Source organism: Gopherus flavomarginatus, chromosome 9 (assembly GCF_025201925.1).
Source record: "Gopherus flavomarginatus isolate rGopFla2 chromosome 9, rGopFla2.mat.asm, whole genome shotgun sequence".
Classification (NCBI taxonomy): Eukaryota; Metazoa; Chordata; order Testudines; family Testudinidae; genus Gopherus; species Gopherus flavomarginatus.
Window position 1 is genome coordinate 411419 of NC_066625.1, and position 23288 is coordinate 434706.

The 23288-nt window shown below is 41.2% G+C and overlaps 1 protein-coding gene across 5 annotated transcripts in view; it reads right to left on the reverse strand.

The window, feature by feature from the left end:
* PDPK1 (3-phosphoinositide dependent protein kinase 1) overlaps positions 1-23288 on the reverse strand; it is a 142864-nt gene that overhangs the window by 99957 nt on the left and 19619 nt on the right. For all 5 annotated transcript variants that reach the window (XM_050967645.1, XM_050967646.1, XM_050967641.1 and 2 more), the window contains one exon: positions 4920-5189. In XM_050967645.1, the coding sequence (XP_050823602.1) occupies positions 4920-5189 (270 nt within the window). The remainder of the gene's footprint in view (positions 1-4919; positions 5190-23288) is intronic.

Here is a 23288-nt window from a genome sequence, read left to right on the forward strand (position 1 = left end):
GGAGCGTTGTTCACTTTTCTATTTTCTTAGCGTAAGCGGTCTGAAGTTAACAGAAGCAGATCAATGAGAAGTCAGATTAGAAACAATCAAGGTTTAAAAATTATGCATTTATAATAATTTTTTTTCCAAACTTATAACAATCTTTAAAACATGCAGGCCTCAGGCTACAATATTTATCATCAGATTTGGTCAGAAAGAGGGATGTTTTGTTTCTTTTTTTGCTAAATTTCTTCTCCTACCCCAGCTCTATCATAATTTCAACATTTTTGAAGTCTACTAAACTAGCTCTTTTCAAGATATGTTTTGAATATTTAAACATCAACATGCCCAGATGTATAGAGCTAGCATTTTGGGGAATGGATATATTTATATTTGTGTTAGAATAGTCAAGTTAGCCAATAGTCAAGAAACAATATAAAACATAAGCCTCAATCTTGCAAAAATGCACTTTAATAACTTTACACATGTAAATAGTCCCGCTGAGATCACTGGAACTACTCTCCCATGCATAAATGCTTGCAGAATTGGGGATTTACATCAATTTCTCAATCTCTGCATTGTAGCCAATTCCACCCTGATAACAAAAATATGAGAAGTTTACAATGACTGAGATAAGCCAACAGATTGCCATAAATCAAAACAATTTAAAAAACACTTTAGCTACTGTGTAGCCAAATTGACACATACATGCTTATAGTAATATTAGATCTATATAATGAAAAAGCCACTTTAATGGAACCTAAACACTGCTTTGTTAAAGTCATTGGAAAACATGTCACAAAGCTAAGGTCCCAACTGCAACAGTAATTCTGCCACATTGCACTTCCTATATATTTTACTATAAGTCAGTCAGTAATATATTAAACTACTCATTTAAAATCAGGAAACAAATTGTTGTGTCATGTATCAGGGTAGCCGTGTTAGTCTGTATCCACAAAAAACAACTAGGACTCTGGTGGAACCTTAAAGACTAACAGATTTATTTGAGCAACAGGTACTAATCGGACAAATTATGGTGTGTAATCCTGCCAAGTTAATTTACTGTTAAAATCTGACATGAGGATTTCCAGATTTTAGTGAGTATCTATGCAACCATTCATTTCCTGTGTATGTGCACTTGCTTTTAAACAATACAAATAAAATTAAGGCAGAACAAGAACTTTAACTGAAATCCTTACAGTGACATCATGTTTTAAGGTGCATTAAATTCTTACAATGGCATAAACCTCTAACTCAGTTCAAATCCTTCAGATCAGATCAAAGTAAAATCTTAAATATTTAAAAAGAGCACGAGAAACTCCATCACAATAAACGCTTAAGCCACTAAAAATACACATTGGGACATAATGTCTTCTGAAAACTTAAAATTCAAGTATTTAAGGCAAACGGTGCTTTTTATGTGAATTGAAGGATGGATGCACAAAGTAGATCAGCATGCATAAACACTACATCTTGAAGTATAAACTTAATGACATTTTCTACTGCACATTGAAAACACTCAACAATTATTCAATCATTGTTTTTTCCAAACTTGGTTGAGGATAAATTTCTCAATGGACTATTCTTATACCAAATTTGAGGTTTCAAAGCTCACCCAAGGAGTTTCTGTAGGAAACAAAGGGTAGTAACTTTACAAAAACAAAAAATGGACAAAGTGTTGATTCAGTCTCACAAAACTGAAATTATGAGCATGTGAACATCTATTAGTCTGCACTTGTGGCCTGACCAGAGTGTTGAAGACAGTGATGGGTGCAGTACAAGAATGTAAGCAGATAGGCTGTCAAACTATTTCCATTGTAACAGCCAGTACTAGGCTTCTATAATAATTGAGTTACTGAATAATATGCTTAAATATTGTCAGAAGTTATCTTTATTCAAATATAAAAGGAAAGAAAAACCAAAAGAACAAAATGTTACTCATCATTACTAATGCATAAAGAGAATCCTGATCTAGGAAGTCATACAGTAACTCCTCATTTAACGTTGTCCTGGTTAATGTTGTTACGTTGCTGATCTATTAGGGAACAAGCTTGTTTAAAGATGTGCAATGCTTCCTTAGAATGTCATTTGGCAGCTGCCTGCTTTGTCCACTGCTTGCAGGATTCTCTGGACGAGCAGGCCCTATTTGTGGGGATTAGAATTGCGGGGAGCTGTCACCCCTAAATTCCCTGTAACATATGTGCTTGGCAGCTGCCCAGCAGCAGTTCCGCTGTCCCTCCCTCTGCTGCCATGCTGCTCCTGCCCTGCCCTCTGCCTTGGAGCTGCTCCCAGGAGCTTCCTAGGGGAGGGGGAGAGACTGGTGCTGATATCAGGATGTCCCTCACAAAGCGGAGCAGAGGGACAGAAAAGAGGGAGCTGTCTGGAAGTTGTTGCTTCCTGTCTGATCTCCTTAAAAGGGCAATGTACTTGAAGTGGTGTCAGTATACTTAAAGGGGAAATGCACGTCTCTCTCTTACTCATGCACACACCCCGCAGCACTTTGGAAAGTCAGCACCAGCGCAGCCATGCATGTGCTGTCAGGAAGAGGGAGTGGTGCGCTCCAGCTGGATAGCATGGCCTCATCATCGTGTTCAGTTTTTGCAGGGAAGTGTTTGCAGCTACTACCCTGCATCTACTGTGTTTCTTCCCTCCTGCCTCAGTCCATGCCGCCTTGTAGAGTGTGACAACAGCGTATCAACCCTTAAGGGCTCAGCCGAGTGCTAGTTCATCATTTAGCAGCAAGGCATTCCCTGGGAAATATTCCACCCTCTTACTCCATCACCTCAGCCAAGCTTCACATTCATGCACTGCTGTGTACAATATTAAACTGTTTAAAATTGTTTAACTCTTCTACTGTATATTAATATATGGAGATATACCTATTCACAGAACTGGAAGGAACCTTGAAGGGTCACTGAGTCCAGCCCCCTGCCTTCACTAGCAGGACCAAATACTGATTTTGCCCCAGATCCCTAAGTGATCCTCTCAAGGACTGAACTCACAACCCTGGGTTTAGCAGGCCAATGCTCAAACCACTGAGCTATTCCCCCCATGTCTATAATGTCTTTTATCTGGCACAAAAAGAATAAAATAAAAAAATCCCTGTAACCTAACCCCCTCTATTTATATTAATTCTTATGGGGAAATTGGATTTGCTTAACATCGTTTCGCATAAAGTCGCATTTTTCAGGAACATAACTACAACGTTAAGTGAAGAGTTATTGTACCAGATGTTTGCCACAAAATATCCATTAGTCTTCATTAAAAAAGAGTCAGCTGTGAACCGCTGCTTAATACAATTACTACTGACAAGGGGGAAGAGAAAAGAAGCCATTAGGAAAAGAACAGGATAAAGAATATTTAGCTAAGTTAGATGTATTCAAGTTGGCAGGATCTGACAAAGTGCACTCTTAGGTACTAAAAGGAACTAGCTGAAAATCTCAGAACCATTAGTGATTATCTTTGAGAATACATGAGGTTCCAGAAGACTGAAGAAGGGCAAACATAGTACCTATCTTTAAATAGGGGATGAGGACCAGAGAATTATAGACCAGTCAGCCTAACTTCAATATTTGGAAATACACTGGAACAAATTATTAATCAGTTTGTAAGCAACCAGAGCATAATAAGGAGATAAGTAGTAGCCAACAATGATCTGTCAAGAACAAATCATGCCAGACCAACCTAATTTCCTCGGACAGGGTTACTGGCCTAGTGCACGGGGAGGAAGCAGCAGATGCGATATACCTTGATTTTAGTAGGGACTTTGCCACTGTACCATATGATAGTCCGAAAAGCAAACCAGGGAAATGTGGTCAAAATTGGTGTAACATGGGTGCAAAATTGGTCAAAAAAAAGGCACTCCGAGTAGTTATCAATGGTTCACTGTCTAACTGGGAGGACATATCTAGTGGGACACTGCAGGGGCCTGTCCTGGGTCCGGAAGTATTAAACATTTTTAATGACGACTTGGATAATGGAGAGGAGAGTAAGTTTATAAAATTTGTGAATGACACCAAGCAGGAAGGGGTAATAAGGACTTTAAAGAACAGGATTAGAATTCAAAATGATCTTGACAAACTCGAGAATTGATCTGAAGTCAACAAGATGAAATTCAGTAAAGACAAGTATACACTTTAGAAGGAAAAAGTAAATGTATAAATACAAAATGGAGAAAACTGGCTAACTAGTAGTACTGCAGAAGAGGCTCTGAGGGTATATAGCAAAACACAAATAGAACATAAGCCAACAGTGTGAAGCAGTTGTGAAAAAGACTAATATTCTGGGGTGTATTAACATGAGTTTTATATGTAAGATACGGGAAGTAACTTTCATTCTACATGGGAACGGTGAGGCCTCAGCTAGAGGAATCTGTCCAGTTTTGGATGCCACGTTTTAAGAAAGATGTGGACAAACTGGAGAGCATGCTAAGGAGAGCAACAAAAATGGTAAGAGATTTACAAAACCTGGCCTTTGTCGAAAGGTTAAAAAAAAAAAGTGTTATGTTTGAATCTTGAGAAAAAAAGAGTTGTGAGGGCCCCGATAGCAGTCTTCAAATAGGTTAAGGGCTGTTATAAAAAGGACAGTGATCAACTGTTCTTTATTTCTTGTCCTACTATCATGGACATGATCAGTGTAATCGGCAGCAAGGGACAGTTAGAAAGTATTTCCTAATATCTAAACTAACTACAAGGATTGTTAAGTAGTGAAATACGTTACCAGAGTTGGTGGTAGAATCTCACTCATCATGTTTTTAAGAAGAGGTTAGACAAACACCTGTCGGAGATGGTCTAAGTATAATTGGTCCTGCCTCAGTGTGGGAGGTGGACTAGATGACCTCTTGAGGTCTCGTCCACCCTGTTCTTTCAATGACTCTATGGTTATGTTGTTGTTGAACGAACCAATATAGCGAGGAGCTGAAAAATAGCTATATTACTCACTGTTGAGAAAGATCCTTCACCCAGAATTTTGCCAAATTTGAAATTCTCACGTCGTTTTTTTCGAGGCTGTGGAGGCTGTTGTCCTGAATGTTGCTGTAGGGAATTTGAACTAGATCTTGATTCAGCTGCAGTTCCCTCCATGTTAGACCCCTTTCTGCTGCCACAGGTGGTGATGACAGATGGAGTGCTGGAATCTGTCTGGTTCCTCACCATTGATGGGGATGGACAGGAACATATAACCACACTTGACTGGATTGGAACAGCATCATACTGAAAAAGAGAGGGTTCAACATATTCATTTAGCCAAATGTATAACTGGAGGGGCCAAGCAGCATAAATACATGACAATGCACAAAGTGTAAATATGACATATAGCAGAGTCCTTCCCCTGAAGAACTATAGTATAAATTTACAAGAAGGTACAATACACTGCTGTACACAACAAAAACAGATCTGCAATGCTTCACAGAACTGGTGGGTCTTCAGGAGTGTAAATATTTAAATCGAGAGAATATTTGAAGCGTAGAGGGCTGCACGGAAGGAAGCAGGAGCCAGGAATGAGCAAAGGAAGCAGTCAAAACAAACTAGTGTAGAGCACAGGAAGTGGGAGTCGTGTGTAGGAGACTGAGAATAGGTATAGGCTGGGACAGAGCTACTGGAAGTGTGGCCCAACAAATTGGTACTTTAATACAAAGATTTATATAAAAGGAATGAAGATGCAGATATTCTATCCCCTCTCACTCATTTTATACAAATCATACTTTAAGGGAAGATTATGTTTCACCTCCCCTCCCAATACACAGATGCAGAGCTAAGTGTGAACGGGCTGATTAAAAGAGAATTTAAGATCTGCCAGTGACACCAAGTCAGAGTTTGTATTTGCGAGCACATTTCCTTCAGTTTTTCTCTTTTCCTCCCCTCCTACTTCTTCCTGTTTAAAAAAAGTTTGATTTTGCCCGAAGTGCCAAAAAACAAGCTGTGCAATCCTGCCCAAACAACCTTAACTGAGCCGTCAGACTCTACAAATTTCCCACATAGTTAAGGATTCACTGAAATCTTGTGAAAAGTTAAAAAATAAAAATGTAAAGGATGAATGGTCTTTTAGACCCAACCCATCATTCTTTGTGGCTGAAAATTTGTCCTTTCGCAGAATCTTTAACTCTGCCCTGTAGTGATATCATGCAACTACCACATTGATCTGAAAGCCATGGAGAGTCTATATTTTTCAAATTTAATTTCTGAAATTAAATTTGAAAGCATGGTTGACACATCCAGGTATTTACTTAACAAGCAACTATAAAGATGAAAAAATCCACTGTCTTTTTCTTCCAAAGAACCAAGAAAACTGGACTGAAATATAATAGAATTTAAATATTTGTTGGCTTTTAGTTATACACTTCGTTGCATTCTTCACACAGAAGTTATGATACAAATACTTCAGTAAGTATTTTCCAACCACCACCTACTAGTTATTGAGCTGGTGCACAGGCTTTACCAGTGACTAAATCCCAAAAGGCCTGGTTACCAAGACATGAATGTTAACATCCCATGTAAACACGTAATCTTATTGTCTTCCTCCTGTGCCTTACTACTTCTTCATTCCTTCTCTGTGCTTAAGTCCTTTGGTCCTACTCTGTAATTAGGGCCAGATCCTGGAAACACTTATGTAACTTTACTCACCCGAGCAGCTGCACTGAAGTCAACGGAACTTAAAAAAAAAGTACCTTTTCGAGCAATTAAAACACTTGCGCTCTTGCATGTGTGTTTGTGTCTTTTTGCCAGAGGACAGCACTACAAACTCGCACACACAGACACACAAAAAACCCACATTACCACTCTGGGCGAGGGAAGCATCAGCAAAAGTTTCCCTTCAGATTTCCAAAGAGACAACTGACAGCTCAAGCATAAAACAATAACCCTTTCCACTCACCACTGGAATCATCCATTTTTTCCTGAAATAATTAGTATACCTGCTACTCACCATTCAAAACAATTTTCTTCATTTCTTACAAGAGTTCACACATCTCCCTGCATTGCTCTGGCCAACAGACTCAAACCATCAAGTTTAGTTTTATAATAACCTTTACTTAGTTTAAATGCTCTATTTCTTTTATATGCAGTGCTGCTGTAGCCATGTTGGTCCCAGGATATTAGAGAAACATCTTGACCTGAAGAAGAGCTCTGTGTAAGCTTGTCTCTCTCACCAATAGAAGTTAGTCCAATAAAAGATACTACCTCATCCACCTTGTCTCCAATATTTATATATGTCACTTTAAATTGTTTAAGAGATTAGAGAGATTGGTGACTAGAGTCCCATTTAATGTTTGCCAAATGACATTTTGGTTTATTAGTTAGCAGCATTTTTATTTTATCAACACACCTCTTTAACCCTCTTGCATGACATTCTCCACCACCAACACTGAAATTCATACCTTACAGAGTTAAATGATATGAGGAAGGGGCCAGATTTCATCTTTACTGCAATTGTCTTCTCCAAAGGGAAAAAATGCTAGTGCTTTCTGCAAATTCCAAAAACTAACCAGGCAGAAGAGACACTAAAAGTCACATAGCCATGGTATTATACACCAATGGTTTTCTTCTGTCCAGGACGCTAAGGCGCGTTTTATTTTGTTTTCAGTATTTCTACTTCAAAAGTTCCAATCAGACTGCTACAACTTACCTCACCCTGGACCTGTTAGAGTGGGCAGGGAGAACTGGCATGTCAGAGCAAGCTCTGCATTAAACTCTAAGCCTTAGATGTTCACAAGGAAGACAACCAGTTTTATTTTTAAATTGAGACTTGTTAGAGAAGTTCAGGCAAAATTTCAAATGTTTCGTTACTACACAGCTCTGTATAATAGAAGAGCAAAATTGGTCCTTTGCTACTACATGATTACAGTCTAAGAGCACAACATGAAACAGTATTATACAACGTGCATCAGAAAATGGAGCAGGGGGGGAAGAGGGGAGGAACACTGCAGAATCCTTTAGAGCAGAACTAAGGGAAATCTGCCTGTGTTGGTTGGGAGGCTAGCCCATGTACACAAAACAGTACAGAATACAACCTGAAGTGAATGAAAGACACAAAGGGAACAGTGAGACGCAAGAAATGGAGAGAGAGATTAAGACAGTTGCTGGAGAACTGAGAAAACTTCAGCCACTTTTGCTGAGATGTAGTGGTTTTTTACTTTCTCTGTCACACACATAAAAGAGTCCCAGAGCTGCTGGTTTTCAAAACACAGATACCGCTTTCATTACATGTCCTTTACAGTTATTTACTAAATGCAGAAAGTATCTAAGATACTGAATACATACTACAGTGGGACATGAGGTCACTCAGATGTGAAAATGAATCGTATTATTAATTATATGGAAACATCATTCATGGTTCCCTTGTAATTTTTAGTTTTACTTTGCACATAAAGCAGAGAGTCATCCTTTTATGTATGAGAACACAATGCATCTTCTCCAAATTTAACACATTTTGAGCCTACAATGTATTTTGAGATTTACAAGTAAATCCATTGGTTTAAGAATTAATTAAAAACAGGGTCCTTAAAAAAAAAATTAATATCCATCAGTCTTTTCTTTATCGTAAATAACCTTAACAACTGCCTACCACAAACTTTTTATATTGGTAATATTCTTTGAACTCTTGTGCATTACAATCTAATTTTTTCAAATATAGCTAAATTATCAATCCTTGAATCTGACCTGTTATGATTATGCAGGTTGCAAACAGGGTCAGGTCAATAGCTCAGGTAACTTTACCTTTTTTAATATTGGAAGTTAATGGGATGACCTGTGTAATTATGGTCCTGTCAGCCTAACTTCAATCCCAGGCAAGATAATGGAGTGGTGGATGCGGGACTCAAAAAATTAAAAGGAGAGTAATATAATTAATGACAATCAACATGGACTATAGCAAATAGATCCTGCCAAACAAAGTTGATTTTTTTTTTAAATGTGATCAAAAAGCTTGGCTGATAAATAGCGTTGATGTAATATACTTAGATTTCTGTAAGGCATTTGACTTGGTACCATATGACATTTTGATTAAAAAACTAGAAAGATACAAAACCAACATGGCATACATTAAATGGATTAAAAACTGGCCAACTGATAGGTCTCAAAATGCAATTGTAAGTGGGAAATTGTCTTCAAATACGTATATTTCTATTCGGGTCCTGCAGTGATCTGTTCTTGGCCTTACACGATTTAACAGTTTTATCAATGACCTGCAACAAAAGATAAAATCATCACCAATAAAGTCTGTAGATGACAGAGATTGGGGGAGTGCTAAAAAGAGGACAGGTCATTGACAAAGAATGATCTGGACCACTTGGTAAGCTGGGCACAAGCGAATACGTGTTTTAATCTGGCTAAATGTAAATATAAAACATCTAGAAACAAAGAATGCAGAGTTTACTTACAGAATGGGGGACCCTATCCTGAGAAGCAGTGACTCTCAAAAAGATTTTGGGATTGTGGTGGATAGTCAGCTGTACATGAGCTTGCAGTGTGATGCGGTGGCCAAAAGGGCTAATGTGATCCCTGGATGAATAGAGAGGAAAGTCTCAAAATCAGAGTAGAGAGGTTATTTAACCTCTGTATTTGACACTGGTGCAACCACTATTGGTATACTAGGTCCAGTTCTGGGGTTCATACTTCAACAAGTAAGTTGACAAATTGCAGAGTTCAGAGAACAGACAAGGATTAGAAATTCATGTTTTAGTGTGACAGATTCAAAGAGCTCAATCTATTCAGTTTAACAAACTGAAGATTAAGAGGTGACTTGATCACAGATTATAAATACCTACACAGGGAAAAAATATTTGATAATGGGCTCTTCAATCAAGCAGACAACAGTATAACACAATCCAATGGTTGGAAGTTGATGTTAGACGAACTGGAAGTTATGTATAAATTTTTAAAAATGAGGGTAATTAACCACTGGAACTATTTACCAAGAGTAATGGTGGATTCTCCATCACGGGCACTTTTAAAATCAAGACTGGATTTTTTTTCTAAAAAGGTCTGTTCTAGGAATTATTTTAGGGAAGTTCTACAGTCTGTGTTATATGGGAGCTCAGACTAGATGATCACAAATTGTCCCTTCTAGACTCAATTTATAAGTGAGGAGGACAGAGGAAACAACCAATTACAAGCATTCTTCATAGCTAATTAGTATGTGTGTTCTTGAAAGATTCCACAACGCATAGCTGCCTTTGCTCCACTGAGTACCTAGGCACCATTGCTTGGGAAAGACAGGAGCATAAGGGGAACCCTTGAAGTAAAGACACATGAGCATGGGAAGCTGAGCTCTCTTCTGCTCCTCTTTTCACATCATGCCAGTCCCTCAACAATCCTCTGAACCAGTAAATCAATCTCAAATTAGATGCCAGACCCATCAGTACACGTCGACTGATTCTTTCTGGGGCTCACACACACAGCAATATCATCCTACATATGCAGTAGTAGGTCCATAAACTATTTCAATGTCTTCTCTGTGACATGGAGGATATCATTCAATCACCTTTGAATCCATATTTGTGCCACTGTGTTATTATATGTTCATTGGCTTGGATGTCCTCACCGCAGTCGCATGTAGGGGAGTCTTTGGTTTTCCACTTGTCCATCAAGTAGCTGCATCTTCCATGGCGTGTTCAGATGCAGCTCAGTGTGGTCCAAAATCTGCGTGGCAAATTGAAAACAGGAGAGCGGCTTATTGGGTCAGTATAGTGTGCTTGTTTGAAATTGTAGAGGAGGTCCAGATACTTGGCCATTTCCTGGCCAGATTCAGAGACATGAGGTGTTCATGCATAGTCCATAAGGGTTTTCGCGATTTCAGGTTTTGCTAGGGTAAGTTATCCATAACTTGCTGGATAGGAAGTTCTGGGTAGACTTCAGTGTGTTTTTAAGTTCTTATGCTGTGACTATATCTGAACAGATAGCTGGGGGTTCCATGTTAGCTAATTCAGAAAGTCATGGTAGATATGTTGATTTTAATGTTCCTTGATAATTTGCATGCACAGATTCAGCTGTCTAGCCACAAGTGGGGTATGGTAGCTTCTTTTTTACACCAACGCACAGTATACTCTTTAACTAAAAGTACACTAGGGCCAAGGCTGATGTTCGTAGCACTGGGGTAGCCGTTCCTGATAACTTCTCAATAACGTTGAAGCGAGTCTTTGTTTTAGAGGCTACTTCCTTGAGGCAACCATGAAAGCTCAGTGTGCAGTCAAGAAAGTCTCAAGAATGACAGAGATGCTCAGTGTTTTGTGTGATTCTATTGTCAAAAGGTGGAAAGTACAGACCATGCATTTGCTCATATCTAGTCTCAGCTACCACTTTTGGAAGTACTCCTCCATGATCTTAAGGTCAGATACAAGGTCACTACAAGTTCTTTAAAGCTACGAGCCTGAATTGCAAGTGCCAAATCATCAGCATATGCCACCTTCCGTGCTATTGTTTCAGTCATATTGCTTGTGTATACATTGAAGAATGTTAGCACAAGGACAGAGCCTTGCAGTAGCCCATTATTCGAAGCAAACGAGTTGCTAGTTTGACCTTCAAGGTATATGAGCATCCTTTGGTTGCTAAGCATGGCGTTCAGCAGCCTGAGAATAGGGGCATAGAGGATCACTTTGGCTAGGATCAGTGGCAGACCAGACTGCCATATGCTGGTGACAGACTGATGAAAGCAGCACTACTGGTCTTGAGTTTTCATTGGAATCCAGCCTCCATGTCTGTAGTGAGGGCCAGGACCTGGCTGCAACAACTTCTGTGCAGTTGAAAACCAGCTTGATCTTTGGTTAGGTTGGCATCAAGAGTGGGACTGATTTGATTCAGAATTATATGCTTCATCACTTTGTAGATGGTACTCAAGAGGGAGATTGGCCTATAACTAAGAAGCGTGATCTGCAGGTTTTCCTGGCTTTAGGAGTGCAAAGACATTGGCATCTCTCCACAGGCAGATTTCACTGGTCTCTGTGATGTTGGTAAAAAGCTGCATCATCCATTTCTATGCCAGTGGACCCAGGTTATATAGGAACTCGGGATAGATACCATCTTTTCCCGCTGCTTTTCCCAATTTTATGACTGCAATAGCTGAATCAATTGCCTTATTTGTGAATGGTCCAGACCAATGGGACAATAGAACTCATGTGAACATAACCTGATGGAATGGATGATGGACTTGTTTGTGATACTGTTTGTCCCCTGGCTTTTTTGATGTCCACAAAAATTTAGCAGTGATGGCATTTCCCTTCACTTGTGGCTTAGTGACATGTGTGGGATTTGCATCCCTTAGGTCTTTCAGTTTCAGCAGGTTCCAGGTGGAACTGCTAAAGCATGTGAAGTTTAGACCTTCTACACATTCAAGCCACCATTTCTGCCTTGTTACATCTGATGATACCAGGAGGGCTTCTCCAATTTCTGGGTCTCTATGCTCCTCATAATTGTGAAGGCACTCTTGGGTCTTTGCAGTCCAGCAAGGAGTGTATGATGGCCTGTGCCCCTAGGGATGTTCTTTGTGGCAGAGATTAATAGCGCAGTAAAACAGTCAAATGTCTTTGGCAGTGGGGGTATGCAGGAGATTACATTGTCCACAGTCATAGTGAAAGTGGCCCAGTCTGTTTTTCTTGAAGTTCCAGGACAGTGCTGGTTTTGAGCAAAGAACTGGGAATTGAATGCCAATATGGATCAGCACTGCTCTGTGCTGGCTGCAAAGTGAAATCAGACAATCACTATGCTCTCAAATTAACTCATACAGGAAAATGAGAAGACAAAAATATCCCACTGTCACCAGTGTGTGAACACTTTTCACAAAGCAATCCCTCTATAGTCCTCATCCTCAAAGGAAACCTGCACATTTTCAAAAGACAAGCATGGGAGCTTAAATTCATAACTTTGCTAAACGCTAAATATCATGGACTGAATAGACACACTGGATTGATGGCTTATTACAACAATCTTTAACCTACTAACACTCACCCTCAACTATCTCCCCCCTCCCGCCCTCCTTTCCTCCCCATTACTGGAGGGGTGTTAATGGGTCACTTCACCTTGAAATGTGCGTTAGCTATTCATGCTAAACAATCTGTTCCACCTTGTACTCAAAGAGTGTCACAGCTAAATACATTTCCCAGATCTGAAGAAGAGCTCTGTGTAATTTGAGCATTGGACATTTTAGTCACCTGCAATGCTGCAGCCTGAAACAGAGTAAGTGAACTGCTTTGGCACTTACACCCGTCTTCTGAAATGGACAGTTGCCACCATAATTACCTGTGATAGATACACACATGAACGTAAAGTGTTTTATCCAATTGTTGCTTGATGTCACTACAGGACAGAGTTAAGGATTTTTGGTTGCCTTAACTGCATTTACATAACAGAAATCCACGTGTTAATGTAAGTGTAAGTTCCTTTTAACTCTGAATTTCTGTGAATTTGTAATGCTTCGTTTTGGAATAATTTCACTATGCTTTTTATCCTTTAGTAACTGATACATACTCTCAACCTTAACAGGTTTTTTGGTGTACATGTCTAGGAATATAACTGGAACCCATTTTGCAACTTTAACTACAGGAGAGATGTGTTTTGCTAACAGAAATCCCTCTGTTAAAATATCTAGCTGCTCTTCCAGAAGCTGAGACAAGTCTCTACGTTTCTCTGTCTGATCAGAACTTGCCATTTAAACATCTACTCCTCCTCATGATCTACAGCTTGGATGACACAGACAATGTTTTTGCCCCATCAGGCACTGGGAGCTCAGTGGTACCAGATAACAGAACAAGGAGTAATGGCCTCAAGTTGCAGTGGGGGAGGTTTAGGTTGGATATTAGGAAAAACTTTTTCACTAGGAGGATGGTGAAGCACTGGAATGGTGGTGCCTAGGGAGGTGGTGGAGTCCCCTTCCTTAGCGGTTTTTAAGGTCAGGCTTGACAAAGCCCTGACTGGTATGATTTAGTTGGGAATTGGTCCTGCTTTGAGCAGGGAGATTGGACTAGATGACCTCCCGAGGTCCCTTCCAACCCTGATATTCTATGATTCTAACCCCGAATTCCAATGGGTGGTGGAGACTGCAGGAACTGTGGGATAGCTATCACAGTGCAATGCTCCGAAAGTCGATGCTAGCCTCGGTACTGTGGATGCACACTGCCAACTTGATGCGCTTAGTAGCGACATATACAATCGACTATCAAATCAATTTCTAAAAAATCAGCTTCCATTAAATCAACCAATTTTGTAGTGTAGACATACCCATAGTTGTTGGTTGGACTGTTGTGCCCTCTCTTTCCTCCTCAATCTAGGCAAGCCCTCCATTTTATACCTTCTGCTATTACGAACAGCACCTGTTGGTGGACCTCCAAGTGCTTTATAAAACATTAATCTTCAAAAATAGCTTTGTGAGGTACTGTCCTCAAGTAAGGAGATAAATTCTGCACCAGTTTCCCTAAGTGATCTTCTGAAGCACACACAGTACCAAATTCTACTCTGTTATACTGATGTAGTTTGAAGTAACTCTTAAATTTCATTGCTCTTTTCACTCAGATCTAAATCTAGAGTAATTTTGTTGTAGACAGTAAAGAGAGCCGGGAACAGAACCAAGAATCCCAACTCCAAGTATTCTGTCCTGACCAAAGGAGCAGAATGCTTAGTGCCCACTGAAGGAGTTCAACTGTGCAAGCAGAAGACAATGTGAAAGCTCAGGAGAGGTTTGTAGTATGAACTGAATGAAATATTCAATTATCAAATTTGTTGATGGCAGCACAGAAGCATATGAGACAGTCAACCTAGTGATGGATGGGAAAAAGGGATTGTATTAGAAATGAGAGTTATACTTATCAGCTATTTACTGCATATGCTCAGCTGCCAGCTTCCAAATTACAAAAATCATTAATGATGTAGAGTGTTTTCCACTTTTAAATCCTGTTTCAGTAGAGCAGAACAAATAGTCATATGAAGCCAATATGCTTCTCTATTTTCTGCATATGAACTATATCAAACAGGTAATTAGTGTTAATTAGTACGGTATTTCTTAGCTGTAAAGAGTGTAAAGTTACATTCCTACAATAATTAGACAGCAAACCAAGAGGTTATACCTAGCTCAGATCAAGTAAAATTTCTAAGACAATCTGTCTAACGCCAAGGTGTTCAGAATCCTGTACCTTCCCCAAACATGGCTGGAGAGAATTCCCAGAGAGTCTGAGGAATTACAGCAGTTTTTATTTACCATCTGAATAGAACAGGAATCAATATAGTTAACAAAATTTGAGGAAAAAAGAGAGAGGACTGTATTATCAAGATGAAGATATGAAAACTGGTGGAATTATGCAGAGTTGCCTAGCATCTAAAAGGTTTTCAGTTCTGCATGCATTCGATGAAGTGGGTTGTAGCCCATGAAAGCTTATGCTCAAATAAATTTGTCAGTCTAAGGTGCCACAAGTACTCCTGTTCTTTTTGCGGATATAGACTAACACGGCTGCTACTCTGAAACCTGAGTTCTGACACAGTAACACTTTTTGACAAACAGACAGGAGTTCTTCAAGTGACACTGATGTGAAAACCACTTTCTCAAGCACCTTCAGGGCACGGCAAAGACACCCTGACTAAAAACTGTTTGTACCTTTTTTCCTTCATAAGAACACTGTGTTTAAGGGACCCTCCACTTACCTGCAGGATTTTAAAATGTTTAAAATGTGAAAGCTACTAAAAAAATTTCTTTCAAACCTGGCTGAGTGTAGATCTCACCAAAATCTAAGAAAACTCTTGGAGTTTTGTGGAATGTACATTACATAAAACCTTATTTTCCGGTTTGACTGGTGGTCTTCTTTTTCCTTTATGTTGCTTTTCCTGGTGAGGGTCATGGCAGCAGCATAGCAAGTAGGGAGGACCAGACCTCCTTTTCCTCCACAACTGGTTCCAGCTCCTCCTGGGGGATTTCCCCCAGTGTTCCCAGGCCAGCCCAAAGATATAATCCCTTCAGGGTGTCATGGGTCAGTCTCGGGGCCTCCGCCAAGTGGGACATGCCCAGTACAAGTTCTAACGGAAGCCTCCTGGGGGCATCCTTATCAAGTGCCCACACCACCTCAACTGGCTACTCTTGATTTGGAGGATTAGCGGCTCTACTCCGAGGCCCTCCCATATAGCCAAGCTCCTCATCCTATCATGAATAGTAAGCCCAGCCACTCTGCGGAGAAACCTCATTTGTGCCACTTGTACCCACAATCTCGTCCTTTTAGTCATTACTCAAAATTCATGATCATAGAAGAGGATGGGACATAGAGTTACCTGTAAACAGAGAGCTTCATCAGAGAACTCATGGATCAGTACAGCACGGATCACTGCCACACCAGTTTGTCAGTTGATCTCATGTTCCCGCTTGCCATCACTCGTGAACAAGATCCCTAGATATTTCAACTTGCCCACTAAGGGCAGCTGCTCCTCTATCACTTGGAGAGAGCAGCTCACTTTCTTTCAAGCAAAGACCATGACCTCTGATTTGGAAGTGCTGATTCTTGTCCCAGCCGCTTCACACACTGCAGCAAAACGTTAGAGTGCATGCTGGAAATCACAGTTTGAAGAAGCAAGGACAACAGCAGAGTCTCCCCATACTAGATGCACTCCACAGCTCAGTTGTGCCTTGATATCCAGTCCATGAAAATCATGAACAGATGTGGGGATAAGATACACCCTTGGTGGAGTCCAATGCCTACCCTGAACAAACATGATTTAATACCAAGAATACAAATGCAACGCTGACTCCGAGAATAGACGGACCGGATAGGACACAGAAGTGGCACCAGCACCTCATACTCCCACAGACTTCCCACAAGACATCTCAGGGAACGTAGTCATATGCCTTCTCCAGGTCTACAAAACAAAAATAGACTGGATTAGCAAACTCCTACAACCCCTCAAGTATCTATGAGAGAGCAAATGTCCATTGTTCAATGGCCAGGACAGAATCTGCATTGTCCCTCCTGAATCTGAGGTTCAACCTCCTCTCCAGCACCTTGGCATAGGCTTTGCTAGGGAGGCTGAGGAGTGTGATCCCCCTACTGTTGGAAGGCATCCTCTAGTCGCCTTTCTTAAAGACTAGGACCACCATCTTGCTTTGCCAGTCCAGAGGTACTGCACTCGCCTTCCATGCAACATTGAAGATGCATGTTAACCACCACACCCCAACGCTGTCCAGTGCTTTCAACATCTCCAAGCAAATCTCGCCCACTCCTGCTGCCTTCCCACTATGAAGGCACTTTACCACCCTATTGACCTCAGCAACAGAAACAGATCTGATCTCACAGAGGTTTCCGATGCTGCCTCCTGGAAGCGGAGCATGTCCATTAGTTCTTCAAAGTTTGAGTTCCTCAAAGTGCTCCTTCCACCTCTCAGCAATCTCCTCAGTTGAGGTCAGCGTTTCACCACCCTTACTGACTGCTGCCTGGGCAACATCCTGCTGACCCTCCTAAGGCAACAAATGGTTTAGCAGAACACCTTTGAAGCTGTCTGATAGTCATTCTCCATGGTCTCTCCAAACTTCTCCCAAGCCCGGGCTTTCACTTCAGTAACCACAGCCCTCTTAGCTAGCAGGTGTCTTTGAGATGTATCAGGAGTCCGGTTCAGGAGCATTGCTCAGAAGACCTCTTTCACTGCCTTGACAGCTTCCCTCACCATTGGAGTCCACCAGCAGATCCTAGGGTTGCCACCACGACAGCGACCAACTACCTTCAGGCCACAGCTGTTTGTGGCTGCCTCAATGACTGAGGCCCTGAACATGGTCCACTCAGATTCAATGTCCAAAATCTCACCCAGAATGCAGGAGAAGTTCTTCCAGAGGTGAGAACTGAAGTCTTTCCACACAGGGTCCTCCACTGATGTTCCAGGAGACTCTCACTGATCATTTGGGCCTCCTATCTATCCAGCTGGCATCCCATTCATCGGATCCAACTCACCACCAAGTGGCAATCGGGTTGCCAGCTCTGCCTCTCTCCACCTGACTTTTCAGAGCATATGGCCTGAGGTCTGATGAGACAACTATGAAGTTGATCTTCGGCCCAAGGTGCTCTGGTACGAAGTACATTTATGAGCAACCTTGTGTTTGAACATTGTATTAGTTATGTACAATCTATGACTAGCACAGACCTGGGAGGCCATTCCTCTCAATCAATCCCCTCCAGATATCTCCATCATTCCCTACATGAGTGTTGAAGTCCCCCAGTAGAAACTACAAGGTCAGTCGGTGGCACTCAGTGAGATTGGTGCTCAATAGTCTCCAGAACAGCAGTATCCTATAGATGCTCATTTAAATTAAATTTTACAATATAGACACTCACTTACAAATGTAATTTATCTAAGCTTATGCCTGGCAATAACGCTTTGCTGTAATTCCTCTGACTCTAGGAATTCTCTCCAGCCATGTTTGGAGAAGGTACAGTATTCTGAACACCTTGGCACTAGACAGGTGGTCTTAGAAATTTTATTTGATCTGAGTTTTGTACAACCTCTTGGTTTGCAATCTAATTATTGTAGGAATATAACTTTATGCTGCAAGAACAGCTAAATCACAGAATCATGAAAGTGTAGGGATGGAATGGACCTCGAGCAGTTACATAGACCAACCCTGACAGATGTCCGTCTAACCTGTTCTTAGAAATCTCCAATGACAGGGATAACTATGGGAGAACATTTTTCCTTGTAGCTAACCTAAATCTCCCCTGCTGCAAATTAAGCCAAATAATTCTTGTCCCAGAGTTGGTGGGCGTGGAGAACAATTGATGACCAACATCCTGTCACCATCCTCTTTATAACAACCTTTTGCATATTTGAAGACTATGCTGTGTACCGCCCCCCCACCCCCACCACGGCTTCTTTTCTCTAGACTAAACATGCCCAATTCTTTCAACCTTTCCTCACAGGTCATGTTTTCAAATCCTCTTATTTTTGTTGCTCTACTCTGGACTCTTTCCAGTTTGCCCAAATCTTTAAGTGTGATGTCCAAAACTGGACACCACTCCAGTTGAGCGTTTACCAGTGAGCGGAGCAATTACTGCCCATGTCTTACACAGGACATGACTTAATACATCCCAAAATGACATTTGCCTTTTTCACACAACAGTGTCATTCTTCTGACTTAGCTTCAATTTGAGATTCACTATAACCCCTAAGGCTTTTATTGTAGTAATGCTGCCTACCCAGTTGTTTTGTATTTGTGCAGTTGATTTTTTCTTAGATAGTATTTTGCACATATCTTTATTGATTTTTATTGTACTGATTTCAGACCAATTGTCCAATTTATCAAGATCATTTTGAATTCTAATCTTGTCTTCCAAAGTGCTTGCAATTCTTCCCGGCTTGAAGTCATTTGCAAATTTTGCAAGCACATACTACACTCAATTTCTCAAGTCATTAACAAAAATATTGACTAGTACTGGACAAAGGAAAACCCCTTTGGGACATCACCTGATACGTCCTTCCCAGTTTGAAAACAAACAGTTGATAACTAATTTTGAAGTATGTTTTTTCAACCAGTTGTGCCCTCATTTCATCTAGATCATATTTCTCTACTTTGTTTATGAAAAGTATGGTGCAGGACAGTACCAAAAGCCTTACTAAAGTTAAGATCAATGAAGTCTATTGCTTCCTCTCACCCACTAAGCCAGTTACCCTATCAACGAAGGAAATTAGATGTTTCACAATCGTATGGCTAACAAAAAACACCAGTATGCACATGTTTAGAAGTAATGTGCTCCACCACTATTGCCAATGTTTTAACACCATACCCGTGGGATCTGCCCCAATAAGTGCACAGGTATTACCATATGCTAGATAATAAAAGTCAGGCTCAAAAGAGATTTGTGAGTCCCCCACATCTAAGTACTTACATGCCCCTGCACCATCACCACAGTATCTGATCTCCAAAGAACATCACAGGGCCAGCAAATCAAATAATTGGGACAGGAAAAAAACACTTCAATTATCCATCCCCAAACATCTTATTTACAATCCCCATGTCCTTAAAAATATGTAGTCTGAATTTCTAAGGCTATGTCTACACTAGAGTGCTTACAGCTACACCAGTGTAAGCTGTCTCGTGTAGCCACTAACAATGGGAGAGAGCTCTCCTGTCAACATAATTAATCCACCTTCAACGATCGGCAGTTGCAGTTCTCCCACTAACATAGCACTGTGCACACTAGCACTTATGATGAATGTAACTTATATCACTTAGAGGGGTGGAATATTCACCTGAGGCTATGTCTACACCAGCACTTTTGTCGGTCAGGAGTGTGGGGGAAAAAACCAAAACACATCCCCGACAGACAAAAGTTTCATCGACAAAAGCAATAGTATGGATAGTGCTATGTCAGAGGGAGACTCTCCCCCATCAACAGCTACCACCGCTCACTGAGGGTGGTTCAATTATGCTGGCAGGAGAACTCTCTCCTGTTGGCATAGAGTGGCTACACGGGAGACCTTACAGCGACTCAGGGTATGTCTACATCTACAATTTTGCAGCGCTGGTTGTTACAGCTGTATTAGTACAGCTGTATAGGGCCAGCGCTGCAGAGTGGCCACACTTACAGCAACCAGCGCTGCAAGTGGTGTTAGATGTGGCCACACTGCAGCGCTGTTGGGCAGCTTCAAGGGGGGTTCGGGGAACGCGAGAGCAAACCGGGGAAGGAGACCAGCTTCACCGCGGTTTGCTCTCGCATTCCCCGAACCACCCTGCAAACCGCAGGGAAGACCTGCTTGCTCGGGGGTTCGGGGAACGCGAGAGCAAACCGGGGAAGGAGACCAGCTTCGCCGCGGTTTGCTCTCGCGTTCCCCGAACCCCCCTGCAAACCGCAGGGAAGGAGACCTGCTTGCTCGGGGGTTCGGGGAACGCGAGAGCAAACCGGGGAAGGAGACCAGCTTCGCCGTGGTTTGTTCTCGTGTTCCCCGAACCACCCTGCAAACCGCAGGGAAGGAGACCTGCTTGCTCGGGGTTCGGGGAACGCGAGAGCAAACCGGGGAAGGAGACCAGCTTGATTACCAGAGGCTTCCTCAGGTATGCTGGGATACCTGCTTATTCCACGGAGGTCAAGAAAAGCGCTGGTAAGTGTCTACACTTGATTACCAGCGCTGGATCACCAGCGCTGGATCCTCTACACTAGAGACAAAACGGGAGTACGGCCAGCGCTGCAAACAGGGAGTTGCAGCGCTGGTGATGCCCTGCAGATGTGTACTCCTCCTAAGTTGCAGCGCTGTAACCCCCTCACCAGCGCTGCAACTTTGTGATGTAGACAAGCCCTCAGCTGCAGTGGTACAGTTGTACCACTGTAAGGTCCATAGTGCAGATATAGCCTAAGACTAAGAGTGATTGTTTAATTAAAAAGAAACCAATTTCCCAGCTTTTTGTTTAAGGATCATTAATGAAGTCACACTCTTCACAAACAGTAATTTTACCCAGTTTAGCTCTAAAGATCCCTCCTGTACGCTGCAGATCACCAAATCAACCCTGAATTTTCTGCAAAACTTGAAACCCTTTGGCCTGCCAATGGCAGAGCACTCATTCCAGACATAGCAGCTCTTAACTTGTCAAACGAAACATTAGCCTGACTGATACATGCCTCAATGAGATCTACAACAGCACAGACTCAGACACATAACCAGAAGGAATTCAACTCAAGAATGCAGTCTTTTCAGGGCTTTACTTTAAGAATCGCCTCATACCTGTGGATCAAAATGTCAAAGTGGTATCTCCTATGAAATAACCTGAACTTTAAGTTTACTTCAAACTACTAGAGCCTCAGAGAAAATCAGTCCATCTTGTGAATGAATAGTGTTGCATATTTTGAACAAAACAGTAGCTTTGTACAGCTGTGCAACAAACATAAATTGAAGCCTGTAAGTCACACAGATTAATTTTCTAAACTACAGTGACATATATAAGGAAAAATTAAATGAAGTGCAAAAACAGTAATGAAAATATACACACGGGACAAATTTCTACATTTGCTGGCTATGGAGTGATTATTTTATCCTTTTAAGCTATTCATGGAACCCCCCCACACACACACTTTTCAGTGGTATTTCTTTTCAAAAGGTAGTTTGGGAGGGAGGGGCAGGGGCAGATGTCAGAAAAAGATGAGAACAGCAGGAGCGGAGTAGTACACTTCCATCCAGGTTTTGTTTTTTAATCCAGCCCCTGCTTAGTAGTCTTTTCTCACAGAAGGAAAGTTCCAATATTTAAATTCCAAATATGGTCACAAAGAGATATCCTAATGCCAAAACAAAGTAATAGCCAAATATAGCACTCAAAGGAACAGAGACCAAAAAAGCCTACTGAACCCTGACTTTTGTAATCTAGATAGGAAAAATAGTCAGAAAAACTGCTAGATCATTTTAGCTACTTTGACATCCAGTTCCCAAAAACTATAACTCTGAGCACAGATCATTCTCAAGTTGGCTTTCCTGTCAGTGACATACTGCCATTAGTTTGTCACACTTGCTGTGGATGGTTGTGGCTGTGCAACCAAGCAGAGAACGCAGTGCAGGCAACATGAAAGTATTGCCGAACCTTTCTGAAATTAAAACCTGGCTGCACTGCACTGGAAATATTTTTCTATAAACAAACACTGCTCTAGGTTTAAACATTGTTTTAAACTCAGTGGGTAGAGTTCCTCAAAGCCAGTTAGCAAAACAATGCATAACTTATTGTGAAGCAAAAGTCAGGCATAGTACACACACCTCACAAATTTGGTATCACAATCTTTCCCTTTGAAGTTTAAAATTGATTTTGCATTCTTACAGAAGTGGAGATTTTCCATTTCACGGGTTTCACTGAAAATGCCCCATTTCTATAGGGTTCAAAACAATTTTCTGGATTTAAGTAGGAAGGCTCTTTGGAAGGGAATCCAACCTGCACTCAGCCACATGTTTGGGTTTAAAGGATTCCATTCCAAAACGTAGATTTTAAAACAACAATTCACCAATTTAGTATTCTACAAAGTACAGGAATTCTCCCTTCACCTCCACCCCCTGCCCAGTTAAACATGTTCACTTTTTGAGATAAACATTCAACACACAAAATATAACTATAGCTAGGAAACATTCTTAGTCTGTTCACTAACACAGTAGCATTATGGAAAGGAATGATAAACACAGATGTTTTCTAGACTACAGAGACTATACCATGTCTGTTTTTCAGGAAGTGCAGGCTGTGCCTCACCCGTATCTGAGGGCTTGAAGAAAGCTCTACTCGTTCATGGCAAACAGGTGGCATTTGTGTGAGGCCCATCAACTTCTCAGAATACAATCTGTCTTTACTAAGTAGATGTGTAATCATTAAAGCTGTATGCCACCTTCCAAATGCGAACCAAG